Consider the following 15,642-nt stretch of genomic DNA (forward strand, 5'->3'; position numbering starts at 1 on the left):
TTACATCCCAAGTCAGCAAACAATTTACTCAATCAAAGGCTGCAAATGCATTAGATAGAACATGCATAACATTATCAACCTATTCAACTTTGTAGGATAGCTGGTTAGTGATCTTTAACGAAAATGACAGACCTGCAATACACCAACAAATGAAGCTCTACTGCACAAAAGAAGGTGGACAATGTCATTATTTTGCATACATCTGCATTAGATGAGACACTTCCCCAATTACTCTAGTACATAAAATATTTGATGTGAAAAGAATAGAGCAGGTTAATATAGCAAAAAAGCTATCCTGCTCTCATCATGGTGGATGAGCATGAAATCAACACAGTGTGCTCCAACAGGCTCTGAAGGACAACTACGGGGGCATTTAAAGGCAATGCTCTTTTCAAGGCTTACCCCTATAGTAGGCTTAGGCACCACTCTTCAATGCCAACTGTTTTCGTTGATAAGATCCCGACAATGTCAGCGACCCATCATTCTGACCATCGGCCAAACACGCAGCACAAATGCTACAAAATACTGCTTGTAGCACTACTTGTCATCTGGCCTCTCCAAGCAATGATCGGCACATTTATTTTTGCACAGTTTTAGACAATTTTCATAAATACATGATATGTAACAAGTTCTGCATGAAATTTGCTGAAGCATGCTGTAAATCAATGCTTCAAGTCATCCAATACTGCGGGGCACGCTTTAAGAGCCCAATGCTGGACCATGCACAATGTGGCGAGATTTTCAGCCCAGAATTTAGCCCAAATAGTGGGGAACACTGCGAAGGAGTACGGATAGAATCACTTCTCTAGAGTAGCGGAGTGCCTGGCTGTCGACACTGTTGTTGGCCGCAGCGTCTACCTCGCGTTTGCTACAAGCTTCCGTTCATGCTTGGTACCATTATGGCTTTGGTCATTGCATATTTTTGCAGAAAACAGTATCTGCAGTGACCGGCAGAGCACTCCACACAAGTGTGATTCCGTCTGTACACATGCAGAAAATTTTGCTGCCACTGCAGCTTCTAATGCCACAGCATTCACTACACGCAAATGTGATACGCACTATGTGCCGCATCGTACAGTTGTAATCGCACTTCTCTACAGCGGTCGGGCACATGGCTATGCACGCTGGTGTCTGTATCTGCGACATCACATTGTCTACGCTTGAATTATAGTGCAAGGGCCTGGTGCAACTAAGACTATATTTGGTATCATCACCGTGTTGGTCTCGACAGACTTCTGCAAAAAACAGCAGCAGAAGTGGCTGAATGCTGTAGACAACCGTGGTTCCGACAGTAGAAAGACGTTATTGGGCAAGTCAACGTATAGGTCGAGCTGCAAATCAATCTACCTTAAACAGCAGTTGTTGTGCAAGGTGTCGCGAATGAGCACAGCACCCACCTGCCAGCAGAATACTCGACAGCTGAAACTTCACTAAACCCGTTGGCCAAGGTGTGGCGGCGTTCCATGGAGCAGGGCTCGCGGCGGCCGGGCGAGGCCTGCTCCACGGCGCGTGGCCAACCGGCGCGCGCAAAGTAGGCGTGCCTGCACTCACCGCAGGGTCTCGCTGAAAGATGACAACCCGGCCACCCTTGTCGCCTGTCGCCAGCAGGTCGCCGTCATGGTTGAACTCCACGCACGAAATTATGTCCGCTGCACGGATAGCAATCGGTTGCTTACCGTCTACAGCGTGGAAAAAGCGCGCGCCAAACAAAAAGATCAGGCACCCATGCTTCACAGCAGACAGCAGAGAACACACAAGAAACGACAAGCAAACAGAGACGCGTAGTGATGCACACGTAGCTACCAACGAAAACGTTACGCCGGTACACTTCAAAGCGTCCGCGACATCATCGAAAAAAGCCGGCCGCGCGGCCAAGGTCACTTTTAGCGTCCCCCGCCTTTCATCAAAGAAAGGTCTGTAACCGCGCCCAGAGACCGTCCTAAGCTCCTTCCGATATTTCCATCGAATGCCTCTCTCCGAGCTACCGTAGCAAAGACATCGCCAAACCAGGACAGCACTTAGCGGCGAGTCAATATCGGTACATGCAAAAGCGTGCAACATGCAATATAAAGCACCGTAAACAAAAATACATTCACAATAACAGCTCAATGACAAGCAGCACAGGCCACCACGAAAAGCGAGATAAAGCGCAACGCCAAGTTTTCCACGAACTTCTGAAAATTTGACCGCTGCTTAGGCCTTGCATTACGGTAGCAATTCACTCACCTTCGGTTACATCATCGTCTAACGTCCCCTTCACTTGAGAAAAACACCACTGAATATCTCCATTACCTGAAATCACGAACAAATATCCACAATGAAAAGCTTGATGACTTTTCGTCGCTGGCCGGCGTCAAAGCGATTGCCATTTTAGAAGAAGCACAGTGGAGCTGAGTTTTAAATGAGAAACACACATTTACCTGCCATTACGGCCGCAATAAATAACGCAAAAAGTTCTTTGTACTTCTTGAAAAATTAACTAAAAGTGTCAGACGCCTTTAGACACGAAAATTTCATTCGATGGCCTTAGATTCACAAACCAATTGTAGAAAAAGATTTCAAGATGGCACACTGTCCAACAGTAGCGCCAAAATAACGTCACATCGCAATGCACACCGGGAAGGGTATCTTTTTTGAGTATTTTTATCGCAGGGTCGTTCCAGCCGGACGAAACGCCGACAGACAAGACCCTCAAAACACAAATTTTAAGTTGTAACTTCGTAAGTAAGAATAAAAAAAAATAAAGTCGGCAACCCGCGTACAGCACTGCGAGGAACAAATAACCACAAGTTTCGAATCGGCATCAGAAAGAGGACGTTTTTCTCGAAAAGCAAGGATGGCAAGCAGGGTGCGGCGATTATCGGGATGCGGGATAGTTAAAAGCGGGTAGTACAAAAAACAGCTTTCTACTGCTAGTGATGCCCAATCAATCGATTGTACGGGAATGGCAAAGAAGAAATAAAGGAGGGGCGGGGAGGTGCGTCGGATAGCATTTCCAACAGCGGCAGCCCACCTGATAAAGCGCTCTCCGCCGAGTCTTCGCTCGACAAAACACTCTTGTCTGAATCCTTGCGTAGTAGCTGGACATTTAGATCGGCGAAGACAGCTTTCGCCAGCCATGACATCTCACGAGCACGCACATCTCGAGGAAACGCGCGTGCATCAGGTTACTGTGGGATACTTACGCCATCGAAACGTCAAATAAAGACGACGACGTGTCAAAGTGTATTTTATTTTAATGTCAATGTTGCACATCCAGGCCCTTTACGTTCATCGTTAATTACTGCCACCGATTTCTTCGTTCGCCCTTGCAATGCTAAGTTGTCGGGAGCAAATACACAAATTTACCGAGACACGCTAGGTGCGCGTGCTGCGTTTTCAACTGTGCGTCGCCTCGAAGCCGGCATTCGTCACAGCCTTATCAGGGAGTCCGGTTGTGAACGTATGGCGGCGGACAAAGGAGGTATTTTTTACGCGGCGTACGTGACGGGCTAGCGAAGATAAGATGCACGCCTCCTGAACAGCTGAGCGAAAGGCAGGTGCACCGAACAGCTGATAGACGGCAGCAGACGCCGCGATGCGTGTGTGCGGAAAATGTGTTGGCGGCTAGATTGGTGGCTTTTGCTTACCAAGGTGGAACACCACCGACTCGTGGTAATCGAGATGTTTGTCGGTCCGGTTAAACATTAGACGTGGGGGGAGAGGCAGAGTGTTGTGCCGGTGCAAAGGGTGTTGCTGGCGTCAAGGCCGCCGCCACCTAGCGTGGAGCGCACAAAAAAAATGCACTTGCTATATCACGTGATAGGACCGCCATCGCTCATGTCGTGTGGATAAGTGCTTGCAACTGTGCACTACTTATTTGTGCGGCCCTCGTCGAAAGTGCCAGCGGAGCTGCCGGCCCGATCCGTCCGAGCACCATGAATATGCCGTGGAAGATCAAGGAGCTGGTGGATAAAGCGTAAGTAGGTCGTCGGCCGGCCACCGATTCCAGCTGTCGGGTAGGCCTAGGCTGGCGCCGCCGCCGGGGAGGTTTTTTCCTTTCGACTGACGATCCCTCTTTGCGCAGCACCAACATGGTGATGAATTACACCGAGATGGAGGCCAAGGTGCGCGAGGCGACCAACGACGTAGCCTGGGGTCCGCCGGGCCAGCTGATGCAGGAGATCGCGCAGGCAACCTTCTCGTACGATCACTTTCCTGAGGTGATGGGCATGCTGTGGAAGCGGATTCTGCAGGACAACAAGCGCTGTTACCGGCGGCCTTACAAGGGTCTGCTTCTACTCGATTATCTAGTGCGAAACGGTTCCGAGAGGGTGGTCACCTCTGCGCGGGAGCACATCTACGACCTTCGAAGTCTAGAGAACTATTCGTTTATCGACGAGATCGGAAAGGATCAGGGCGTCAATGTGCGCCAGAAAGTGAAAGACCTCATCGACTTTATTCAAGACGATGAGAGGCTACGCGAAGAGCGCAAGAAAGCGAAAAAGGCCAAGGACAAGTACATCGGCTTGTCCGGCGAGTCTCTGGGCTTCAGGTACAGCGACCGGAACAAGTTCGACGATATGGACCACGGGTCGCGCCTCGGCCGCCGGCACAGTTTCGAGGACTCGCCTGACAACAGCAACGACGAGGAACGCGACGAGCGGCCAGGCGGGGGCGTCACGTATCGCGACGAGCCTCGGACACCCAGCTGGAAGCCGCAAGCCAAGAAGCTGGACATGGGCGCCGCCGCGACCTATGGCCGGGAGGCTTCGCCGCCCGCTAGCCCGGCCGCCGCGCCGAGTGTCCCAGCAGCAGGCGACTTGCTGGGCGACATCGCCAGCGCACCGACTACCACAACGCCGACCGCCAACGGCGACTTCGCCGACTTCAGCCAATTCCAAAGCGCTGCGGCACCCCCGCCCAGGTAGGCTAACCTCATTGCCGATGGCGGCCGGCGTCATAGCTTGTCTTCTTTTGCAGCGCCCAAGACGAATTCACGGACTTCGCATCCTTCGCGTCGTCGAGCAGCATTCCAAGTGGCCTGATCGACCTGCCCGTGCAGGCGACGAGCGTCCAACCAAGTCTGCATACAACTCCCAGTGCACCCCCTGTTCTACCAGTGCAGCCTACTCTGCACACGAATCCTCAACCTATGCTACAGGCGAGCCCACTGGCAGGACTGCAGCCGGTGATAGCTGCCAGTCCACTGGTAGGCATGCCGCAGACCAGCCCCATGTCCCCAATACAAGCAACTCTTCAAACGAGTCCCCTCCCCAGTTTACAATCTCCAGGTGCTGGCATGATCGGCCTCCCAATGGGCTTTCCTGTGGCAGCACAGCCATCTGGCTTTCACTTGGGCTACCCCATCTCGCCCCAAGCTAGCCTTCCCTTCCAAGGGTTACCAGGCCTTGTGCGGCAGCCTAGCCCTGGCTGCACACCTCTCTCGCCAAGTCCTGCTGGAGCATCACCGTGCATACTAGGGGGACCAGTAGGTGGCCAAACACCACAAGGAAAGTGTGGGAAAACGTGGGTGGACTCTGGCAGTATAAATATCAGTGTGGACAACCTCAGCCTGACCAGCAAGTATGCAAAACCAGCGGCACCTTCTATGAACCAGCTGGCAGCAGGTAGCTCTTTGGGACGACTGCAGTGAGATTTCCATGGCAGGAATCTCGAGCAGGGTGGGGCTCCAGCCCCTGGGGGAGCTCGTGCTGGTCACATATCATGTGCGGGGCGTCTCTGCCCCTGGACCGGTGCTTGTCTTCCATTGTTTCCCCCCTCCCGTAACCCAGGACAGGCAGAGAAAATTGCGCTCAAGTGACACTGTGGACGACCCCGGGCTGAATAAAGCAATAGAACAAAGCAGCTCCAGGGCCAGCCTGCCTCCCCTCGATGGCCGTATATTTTTAATAAAAGCCTGGCCACTTGTTGATCTGTGTCTGTGGCACTAGTGACTCTTGGGGGGCTGCTGTTGCTGAGTCTTCTGTTGAGCCTGCAGGCGCTCCAATTTCTCCAGGCTAATGCTCTGCAGAGGCATCAGCTTGGGCTTGCACAGGACTGGCTGTGCACTGGTCTCGCGGAACAGGAGCCCTCGGCTGGGCACCACTTCATGAACCGCTGCTCCTGCAGAATTGGAGCCAAGTTGGGGGACGGTGGGCTTTACAGCTGCTTATCTTGCACATAATGGTAACAGCTATGTCAGTTTGCCTGCAACATCCACTGCTGCTGTAGAAGTCACTTAATACTAGTGAGCAGTATCTAGTGGCTTCTAAAGCTGCACGCCTCTTTTTGTTAGACCCATGACATTTCATCTGAAGTATAAAATATAGCTGCTCCAGCAAACATGTTTTGACTATGCAACCCATTCAAAATAAACTGATACAGTAACGTTTTAGCCAGTGTTATGAACAGAAAAATTGGACTGGTAATTCTGCCCTGTCTAGTGAAACAAATTACTAGATTTACTATAAAATTGACTCGACACCTGTTTCAAACCAAAAGCTATGCCTTCATAGAACAAGCATTTCAAAAAGCATGTTGAATTTTTTTTTTTTTTGCAGCACAGTTGGCTAAAAAAATTAAAAAGTTAGCCTGTCATACTTCTATTAGACGGGTCAGCCACTAGTGATTCTTTTACATACGCGTAAATCTAAACAGTGGCCTCGAGCATATTGCATCCACTGAAACTGCGGCATAGAGACGGGGCGTGCAAACACATGGTGTTGACATTATCGTCCGTCCTTGCTCGTAGAAAGAGTACATCGACTTGACAGATTAGACGGGAATCGATTTCGAAGACCGGAACTGACCATGTCTATGAGAGCTTGTTCCACTGTCAGCAGACCGAATGGGTCAAGGCTTGACATACATCGGTCAAAAACACTTTTGGGTACCGTGACACCACTGCCCGGAAAATCTCAATTTCGGCTGGTATCGCGATGCTGCGCAGGTAGAGGGAATCGCATTGGCGCACAATTTTTCGTTACTTGCACAAAGAGTTAAGATGCCGTGAAGACCTAAGCTGCAGTAAATCGGCGACGACTGTATCGGGAACAGCGGTATCCACACGCGAGCCAAATTATAAATTCAAAATGCATTCGGATGCGTGCTACATACGGCTTACGCAAGGATTACGCTGACAGCTGACCCAAATAAGGGCAATGATGTAAGAGGCGTTAGCACACGCGGTTCAACATTTATAACACGAAGCTTGGCCCCTTTCAGAGCACAATCCTAAAACGCTATTTGCTGTAACGCGGAACCAAAACCGAGCAGCCGGGTTGACATGCCAACGAGCACGCGTCGAAGGCGGTCGACGTTCGCCGCGAAATGCCAGGCTACGTGACCTATATTTTCGCCCTTTCACAGCACACGCATGCATGTTCACGACCGAAAATTGGCATTAAATAATACATTCGATAATAGTCGTACCAAACATTCCAAAAGGAGTCGGATGTTATAACGCGAAGGAACAAACCGAACACGCCTCTTCCGTGTAAACAAAACCGTAACCGTAACAACCAAGCTATCGCCGCATTAAAAAACGATGATGGTAGTGGTGTTGCGGCTGACGACAGGTGACTCGACCAGATGAGTAGAAAATTGGAGTGACTTAAAGTACCGGCACAATTTTCAAGGCGCGATAACTTAAAGGATAGATTGGTGTGGACACCCAAGCATAATTTGTGAACTATCAATGGATTGATTGACACGCGGGCTTTAACGTCCCAAAACCACCATATGATTATGAGAGACGCCGTACAGAAATTTCGACCACCTAGGGTTCTTTAACGTGCACCCAAATCTGAGCACACGGGCCAACGGCATTTTAGCCTTTATCAACAATGCAGCCGAGATTCAATCCCGCGACGTGCGGGTCAGCAGCCGAGTACCTTAGCCACTAGACCAGCGCGGCGGGCCAGTGTCTTTGGATTAGACTAACACATATTTACAATCAATTTTAAAATGCGTGACGTGTCATTGCATGCGAAACGCGCCTGTCGTTTTGGTGTTCTACTACACTTGTGTAAACAACCAACCTTCCCATGCATCGCCTCACGTCATGGTTCTTGCGAGCGTTCTCTCCTAGCAGACCTTGTCAACGGAAAGCGGCATAGAGTTTCACAATAATAATACATGAAACTCTGTGGAAAAGGGGAACAGGCTTGCACGGGAGTACAAAGTATGAACTCCTCGCCTCGACAGTGCATTTTTGGGGGGTTCACGCATATTTTACACGCCTCAGCAATAAAGTTATTTCAATCAATCAGCAGGAAGCCGTAGTTGGAAAGGATTGTTAACACGGTGTTCCTTGGGCGATATAAAACCACCTCCAAACAATTGACCATCGCGCGTTGAAGCGAACGAGCATTCCAGTAGTGAGGAGTGCATCTTTAGCTACATACTAAAACAGAAAATGAAAACACGATGCAAAATTTTTGTGTCACGTTTTAACGCGCTTTATATCCCAGATTAATTGGGGCATCTACGAAAAACTTACGGAACTGGCAGCAACTAAAACTGTTTGGAAAGAGAATGCTGCATTATGCAGAGAAAATGCAGGCGTTCTGACGGTACACGCAGGGTACCAACGTTACTAGAATGGTACAGACTACTACTAGCTACTACCAAAAACATGACCTACTACACTCCTGACCTGTTCAGATAGCGGGGTTCCTATGGGAGCGCGTGTCCCCGCTCTCGTTCAATCGCTCGCCGTAGGTGGCGCTACCTATAACCTGTTCGTCTGCTTCTTTACGGTTGTTTTGTAGGCGCTGGTATAAGAATGCCTGCTTTCTGTGGTGAACTGTCGGCATATATGTGACTATTTCTTCCCATACATTGCTGGTCAAGTAAGCTGTTCAGTGCGCTTAAGAATTTATAGCACACTGGTTGACAAACGTGGAAACCCGTGGATTTACATGATTTTGGACAGCCTATGCGTTGTCGCGTGCATTTTATTGCAAAAAAAATTCTGAATGTCTTTTAGTATTATTATTTCTGGATATTTCTAAATTGTGGATCATAAATTCGCACTACGAGTGCTTTGTTGGTTAAAATTTGACTACAAAGAGTGAAGGTGACGTCAGCGAACAGGTGCTGCCTAGCGCCACGCCGCTCGTAGGTGACGGCCCTAGCGGCAGAAGGTATGAACTAGAACGTGGGCGCTGGAAGAGGTGCTCTCTGGGCAGGTCAGGAGTGTAGTAGGTCATGACCAAAAACCCCTAAAATGTCGCCTTTATTTACCCCAAAATCGATCGCAGCGCTTGCAGTGGCCTTTTTTGGGTGCGCGTTGCGTGAGGAGCCACAGGGTTATTGGGTTTACTAACCGCATTACTGGGACAGGCTCTAGGGCATGGGCTGGTAGGTGTTCTGTGGCATGGGTGCATAAAAGAGGGAATGGGCATGAGCCTGTGAGCCATGCATTACAACTGCTAGAGCTAAGCGCGAGGGTCCTGTTATAAGTTTGGTTCGGAGTTTAAATGCACTGGCGTCTGTTATGCACGCGATTCAGTTACTCAAGCCAAGAAGGCCATGAGTTGGTGAGTGAAACATCTTGCAGCAGTGCGCTTTCTGAGTTAAAGATCCGACTTCAGAAGTTTGAAAGGAAAAAAAGCTGCGCCAGCAAGTTGACCTAGTGCGATTCGAACTTGTGCTTTCTTTCAAGGAACCCACTGAAGCGATCGTCAAAGTCGTCGAAGGGCTCATCGGGAGCCGAGCTTGTGAGTACTGATGAGTGCCGTTTTTTTTTTTTTTTTTTCCTCACGTATATCTTTCGACAGGACGAGAAAACTATCGAGGAATTTGTGTCCAAGTTCGTTCGGTAAGAGCGAAGATCGAGTGGGTCTACTGTGACATTCATTTGCCGTGATTCATTTGCCGTGCAGACTCGAGAGGGACACGAAGAAACTTCACAACGACTCGAAGAAGTACGAGGACACAATGCTAGGTATGACACTTGCGCTATGTCCGGCGCTTGCATCCGTTCTAGCAGTCGTCGAACGCTTTTGCAGCCCTGTACCATTGCGAGAAAAAAATGAGCGGCGACCTGGCGAGTGGCGAACTGTGCCACGAGAGTCCCGAACTGCGCCGTCTCGTCGAAGAATGGCTCGGCTTTGCGTCCTCCATGGACACGGCCGTCGATGACCACGTGAGTTCACGTTCAGTCAACAGTGGCACTACGTGTCGAGATTGCTGCACAAGTTTTTGCACGCCACGCCTTTGCATTAATTAAACCTTTCAGACGCCACCTACGAGGAACTGTCTGTAACTGTGTCAAAACACCACAACGTTCCTTCGAGGCACTCAATATTCTATTGAAACAAGAATAATGGGACAATTGTTGAATTTGTGTGCAATGGTAATTCATCCCAATTAAATATCTCGTTACCCTGAAGTCATTGATGCTTACTTTTGGCATTAACAGAATAAAATCTCAGGCTAGGAACATAGCGCAAATGCATTTTTGGTTATGTCCATTTTGAGGCAAAGAAAATTCTGCTTCACGCATTGCTTCCAGGAAGCGGCACGTTGCACAACAAGTCGAACATGGTAGTGCCTTCAGAAAAGTAATAATTTGTACAAGTACGGTGCAAAATGAAGTTAAATGAAGATAAATTTATTATGCAGGAAGTTCAATTCATCCTAAGTACAATATATCTTGCCTTTTTTACCCTCTACTTGCTGGTGGACACCTTGTGCACATAGCAACTCAAAGGGTTAATGATCATTTGATATACCAATTAAGAGCAGGGCAACTACACCTTTGAAGGCAGCTGCATTACATAGGTCACAGAAGTGACTTCCCCACTTATTCTTCTGTGTGCACCAGTGCACATGAATTTACAGACCTTGCACCACTGTATTGTAAAGCCTTTAGTAATGCAGAGATCATGAAATATTTGTTGAACTAAATTGGCCAATGTTTTTGCAGCTTGTGGCCATCAGGCGTTGCTTAGTGGATCCTATCAAACGGTAAGTACATTTATTTGGCGAAAAGTATACAATTCATGTTGAGAGCTCTGTTGAAAACTAAAATGAATGCTAGGGCATGTTGGTACAACATCTCCGATTAAAAACTTGAAAGACAGAGCTCAAGTTAAAGGGGGACACAAACAACAGCAGTGTTGTTTGTGTCCCCTTTTTTCTTGTGCTTCATCTTTCGCGCTGTTTTGTTTCCGAGATCTAAAAAAAAGATGCTTTGAAATCGATAGCAAGTCCACATCACACTATTTTCCACAACACCACCTGTGAATTCAGTAAACTCACCATAGCTGCATTACTTTCAGACTTCAGATCCATAAAAAACTAGTTATGCGTAATTACTTAGATCAATGAACTCGATGTTTCGGAGCTGGGCTCGCTCCATCAGAGGCAAAATGATTTATTGATTGATTTGTGGGGTTTAACGTCTCAAAAACACCATATGATTATGAGAGACACCGTAGTGGAGGACTCCGGAAATTTGGGCCACCTGGGGTTCTTTAACGTGAAAGGCAAAATAACAGAAGACGCAGCAGTGCTTATATGTTCTTGGGATGATGAGACAGGCATTGCTGAATTCTTTACTCCCGCAAAATAAACCTGCCTTCTTTCTTTGAGGTCATACTGTCGTTTCTGGTGATACAGTAGTTGAAGAATTCACTGTGTTCTGCCTCAGCAATTTGGCGTAACAGTGAACACAAAAAACAGCAGTATCTCATCAAACAAAAAATGGCACTCATAACAAGGAATGTGCAGGTTATAAAAAATTAACTTATTAACAGCATTGTGGCAGAACACAGCTCTCTGTTGAGGTGCTGAATGTCATTAATGAGTTGCCAGGTCCTTTCAAGCAATTAATTCCAGCCAGTTGTGCTGAAACCAAGCCTGTAGCTTACAAAAACGGTAAGATATATTGTATATGACAAGAAGAAATGCTAAATTCATAACTTACTTGACAATAAATTCTTACATAAGCTGCATTCTGTAATAGTTTTAGTACATTTTTAAAGAATGCCAGGCATTCTTTATATCATATTTCTAAGAATTCCACAAAATTTTTGCTAGCCTGTCTAATAACTACTGCTGTGCCTCATTATCTTGGTTCTCAAAGGGATTGTCATGCTTAGTTTTTCAAACAAGTTTCCCCAAGTTTCCACCAGCCTGGCAGGTTTCTTTTAAACGTATTCCTTTGATTCATCAGATGTGTTTTTCTTGTTCTGTGCAACATCACTTCAAAAGTGTTATAGATAGTTTAGGTGAGCCTTCGGTAGAGGAATTGCCACCTAACAAAAGCCTGCACAAGTCATGAGGGAAATGTATTAAGCCTTTCACTGCTCTGCACCTTCCTACTTGTTTTTTTTTTCATGTTGTGGAAATTTTGTACTAATGCAGTAGGGTGCTCTGCAGGACATATAAACATTTTTATTAAGCATTATTTCATCAAATGTAAAGTTAGACTCTTAACAAGCAAGTTAACAATTGTGTGTAAGTTATACATAATTAACTTAATAACAAAGTAATTAATCACTAATTAAAAGCCACGTGGTATCTACTTTTGTCGTACTCTGTATTCATCAAAAGCTCCCCAATTTTTTTGTTCATCAAATTGTGTGCACACGGTGCACATTGGCTTGACATGGCTACGCTGCTGAGATGCTGGCAGAGGTACGAACCAGCATGGTTGCAGAAAAATGTGCTCCGTCTCTTATAAAAAATGTAACTACGAAATTAGTTGTTTATTCAGTCTCCCCACAGATGATGGGACACACTTGTGTTATTTTATTTTGCACGAGTTGTCTTGCGAGTGCCAGGAACACATTTAGAGAGGCTAAATGCGTATACTCTGGATTGGCAGAGCTTGTGCATGTGTGTGTGGTCACTTGAGTTAGCTCGGGATTGACAGTGAAAAGGTATATGCTAGTGCTCATTGTACTGTACGCACTGTCCTGCCAATGAAAAAAAAAAAAAACATTCTACATTGCATTTTATTTGCGCACACCTATGGCATAGTGTATCATTATATTGACCGATACTACCTGAGAACAAATGAGCCTCGCCCACACCAATCGTTCTTCACGCCGAGAAAATTTGCATAAATGCCCAACACAATTGCAGTTGCTCGTTGACGTGACTACAAGAACCTCTCGCGTACTTCAGATAGACTTCCATACAGGTTCATGTTCCTATCTAGTTTGTGTTTGAAAGCTAGAACTTTCTGGTATATTTCTGCAAAAATTCTATATTCACTGCTCTGCCAAACTGAAATTTTAAAAGAGGACGATAAGCTTTTAATTAATATTATATGTAGTATTCACATTAGCAGTGAAAGTGTACTTATTAGAAATGAAGCCACCAACACGGATGAGTGACAAGTGTACTGCATATCTGGGGTGGATTTTGCACTTATTCTTAGGTTGTAAAACCCCTGTCGTATAGATACTGTCATACAGGGCAACTTAAGTGCACACTGAGAACTTCACTGCAACTGTCATTCACAACTTGTCACACGTGAACACACAGAGACACTCGCTGCAAAGTGCACTTTTCCCCAAACTTGCTTTGCTACGGCGGAGTGTCTAGCCTCTGTAAAATTGGCTCAAGAACTAATGTCAAACGAAGCTGAGTTCATAGCATATTTTTTTTAAACTGTCGTTTTCATTATTTGAAATATTCTTATGCATTAGAACATGTGACATCAACAAAAACTACTTTGATATTCTTGCTCCTTGACAGTTTACAGTAACAGCCTTCCGAAACATGACCAGCACACCCCTACAATGCTGCAGCTGCAGTGTTTATACGTAAAGTTTATTCTAAGGGCTGCTTACAGCTATAACGCATTATCACATGAGGAATATTTCCTAGAATGACGAATATCTGTTGCGCTACTAAAATAGCCATCACCATTACGATCATTTCCAATATACACTTCCTTTTCTTACGCAGCAGCGTGGTGCCAAAGTGATTGATACCCTGAGGGTGTAAGTGCACTAGCTCAAAATTGCACTTAATTTGCTTGTGAGAGACTGAGGTATACCAAATTTTGGTCAGCTTGACCAAAGTACTGCGCACTAAAAGAAGCATACTTTTCCTGCTGTCCATGCCCAGTTACCAGGGTGTGTTTGCCGAAGTTCAGGCAGCGCTGAAACGGCGTGAGCAGGCAGCCCAGGAGTGCTTGCGCCTGGAGCAGCGTGCAGAACGACTGAGTGGGCGTGAGTCAACAGGTGCCAACCTTGCACGTCTGAGCGAATGCCGACAGACTCTAGAGGCAGCTAGGGCTGATCTGGTCACCCAGGGAGCGCTACTGGCACAAGACTTGCCTCGATGGTATGCAGCGAGCAGCCTCTATCTGCAGCCATGTCTTGAGGCTTTGGTGCATAGCCAGACACTGCATTGGGGGCAGGCAGCCACCCGTGCCCATGACCTCATGGCTCCTGGGACGCGCAGCCCTGTGGAACAGCAGCTGGCTACTGCTAGGTCTCTCTCAATTGTTAGCCTCCCCACCTAGGCATACCCATACACTAATCGCTACTCTGTGCTTCAGTGTCTGCACCACACTGTATTGAGCACCCTATGATGCAGAACCGTCCTTGTTGATGCTGGAGGCCTAATGATGTTTTCCTGCACTGTTTTGTGCGCATATAGCTCAAGACTGGTTGTTGTCTATGCACATATTTACCGTTTTGTTATATAAGCCATAAAATTCGAGAAAAGAATGTACTTGTTTATTTATTAAAGGGACTTTCCACCACTCAAAATATGTCCTTGGATTGTGCAGAGAGTGAGAAGATTGTACATGACATCAATGGAAATGATCATGGTTGTATTCAACAAATAAATCCAAGCAGGGTGTCAAATTTCTTTTTTTTCTTAATTTGGCTCAAAAAGTTATGCAAGGCATTAAAAAAAAATCAATGGAACATCATGTATTCAAAGAAAGAAATTTGCTACACTGCTTGGATTTATTAACATGTTGTCAGAACATGTACTTTATGCACTTCAACAAACTTCTCTGCGGCCCCGCTGCGGTGGTCTACTGGTGCTCTGCTGCTGACCCGCAGGTTGCGGGATCGAATCCCAGCTGCGGCAGCTGCACTTCCGATGGAGGCAAAATTGTAGGCCCGTGTGCTCAGATTTGGGCGCACGTTAAAGAACCCCAAGTGGTCGAAATTTCCGGAGCCCTCCACTACAACGTCTCTCATAATCATATGGTGGTTTTGGGACGTTAAACCCCACATATCAATCAATCAACTTCTCTGGGTCAGAGAGCAATTCCTTATCTACAGTTAGTGTGTGAAGTGGTGGAAATGAATGGTGCACAAGAAGTTTGCATTGGCTGCACAAAGCGTGCCTGTGAAAAAAAGTGGCCATGTTCAAGTAATAGAAAACCCAATGTCTAATGGAGTAGATTATGTTTTAATAATGGCTATTATAATAAGAACTTCAGTGACAATGCAGTTATAATGCAAATATCCAGCGTATAGCAAAAAGTGCACATTCCATTTCTCATTTTTACCACTATGGCATTATTATTGTGTACAGTTATTGGCATTATGAAGGGGTAAAACTCGTCCTTAAGTTTGTAGCATTAAGCTACAAGGAAGTCCATGCGAATTTCTCAGAGAAAAGCCTCTTAGCAGACGAAAAAGTCATCCTGGTCAGGGTTTCAAACCAGAG

General features: G+C 46.7%; 4 protein-coding genes across 11 annotated transcripts in view; 2 read left to right on the top strand and 2 right to left on the bottom strand.

Annotated features, from left to right (window-relative positions):
- Nucleotides 1-15,642, bottom strand: part of tws (protein phosphatase 2 regulatory subunit tws) — a 61,162-nt gene that overhangs the window by 37,780 nt on the left and 7,740 nt on the right. Inside the window, exons 1-3 of one of the 8 annotated variants that reach the window (XM_037427012.2) lie at nucleotides 3,630-3,755; nucleotides 2,227-2,292; nucleotides 1,552-1,679 (exon numbers count right to left, since the gene is read on the bottom strand). In XM_037427012.2, coding sequence (XP_037282909.1) covers nucleotides 1,552-1,679; nucleotides 2,227-2,292; nucleotides 3,630-3,687 — 252 coding nt within the window. In that variant the 5' untranslated portion in view covers nucleotides 3,688-3,755. Of the gene's footprint in view, nucleotides 1-1,551; nucleotides 1,680-2,226; nucleotides 2,293-2,420; nucleotides 2,598-3,013; nucleotides 3,163-3,629; nucleotides 3,756-15,642 lie in introns of those variants that run through there. The other 7 variants (XM_037427014.2, XM_037427008.2, XM_037427009.2 and 4 more) reach the window with 7 other exon arrangements.
- lqfR (clathrin interactor lqfR) lies at nucleotides 3,710-5,914 on the top strand. Its single transcript, XM_037427007.2, has 3 exons — nucleotides 3,710-3,958; nucleotides 4,067-4,906; nucleotides 4,963-5,914. Exons 1-3 carry the CDS (start codon nucleotides 3,918-3,920, stop codon nucleotides 5,633-5,635), a joined length of 1,554 nt encoding a protein of 517 aa, XP_037282904.1. The 5' UTR covers nucleotides 3,710-3,917; the 3' UTR covers nucleotides 5,636-5,914.
- Nucleotides 5,850-7,495, bottom strand: BBIP1 (BBSome interacting protein 1). The gene is made up of 2 exons (XM_075877142.1): nucleotides 7,414-7,495; nucleotides 5,850-6,105 (listed from the first exon to the last, which is right to left on the bottom strand). Exons 1-2 carry the CDS (start codon nucleotides 7,418-7,420, stop codon nucleotides 5,930-5,932), a joined length of 183 nt encoding a protein of 60 aa, XP_075733257.1. The 5' UTR covers nucleotides 7,421-7,495; the 3' UTR covers nucleotides 5,850-5,929.
- Nucleotides 9,331-14,723, top strand: LOC119175955 (bridging integrator 3). The gene is made up of 7 exons (XM_037427025.2): nucleotides 9,331-9,524; nucleotides 9,650-9,704; nucleotides 9,765-9,805; nucleotides 9,870-9,931; nucleotides 9,996-10,132; nucleotides 10,916-10,956; nucleotides 14,074-14,723. The coding sequence occupies exons 1-7, from the start codon at nucleotides 9,517-9,519 to the stop codon at nucleotides 14,471-14,473; spliced, it is 744 nt and encodes a 247-aa protein (XP_037282922.2). The 5' UTR covers nucleotides 9,331-9,516; the 3' UTR covers nucleotides 14,474-14,723.

The sequence above is a fragment of the Rhipicephalus microplus genome, chromosome X, assembly GCF_043290135.1.
Source record: "Rhipicephalus microplus isolate Deutch F79 chromosome X, USDA_Rmic, whole genome shotgun sequence".
In the NCBI taxonomy this organism is placed as follows: domain Eukaryota; kingdom Metazoa; phylum Arthropoda; class Arachnida; order Ixodida; family Ixodidae; genus Rhipicephalus; species Rhipicephalus microplus.

Excerpts from the sequence above, each read along its gene's own strand:
- LOC119175955 (XM_037427025.2), top strand. Across the intron at positions 9,705-9,764 it reads GCTCATCGGGAGCCGAGCTT|GACGAGAAAACTATCGAGGA; the intron begins GTGAGTACTGAT and ends ATCTTTCGACAG. Across the intron at positions 9,806-9,869 it reads TTTGTGTCCAAGTTCGTTCG|ACTCGAGAGGGACACGAAGA; the intron begins GTAAGAGCGAAG and ends TTTGCCGTGCAG.
- lqfR (XM_037427007.2), top strand. The coding sequence starts at position 3,918 with ATGAATATGCCGTGGAAGATCAAGGAGCTGGTGGATAAAGC. Across the intron at positions 3,959-4,066 it reads AAGGAGCTGGTGGATAAAGC|CACCAACATGGTGATGAATT; the intron begins GTAAGTAGGTCG and ends CTCTTTGCGCAG. Across the intron at positions 4,907-4,962 it reads GCTGCGGCACCCCCGCCCAG|CGCCCAAGACGAATTCACGG; the intron begins GTAGGCTAACCT and ends CTTCTTTTGCAG.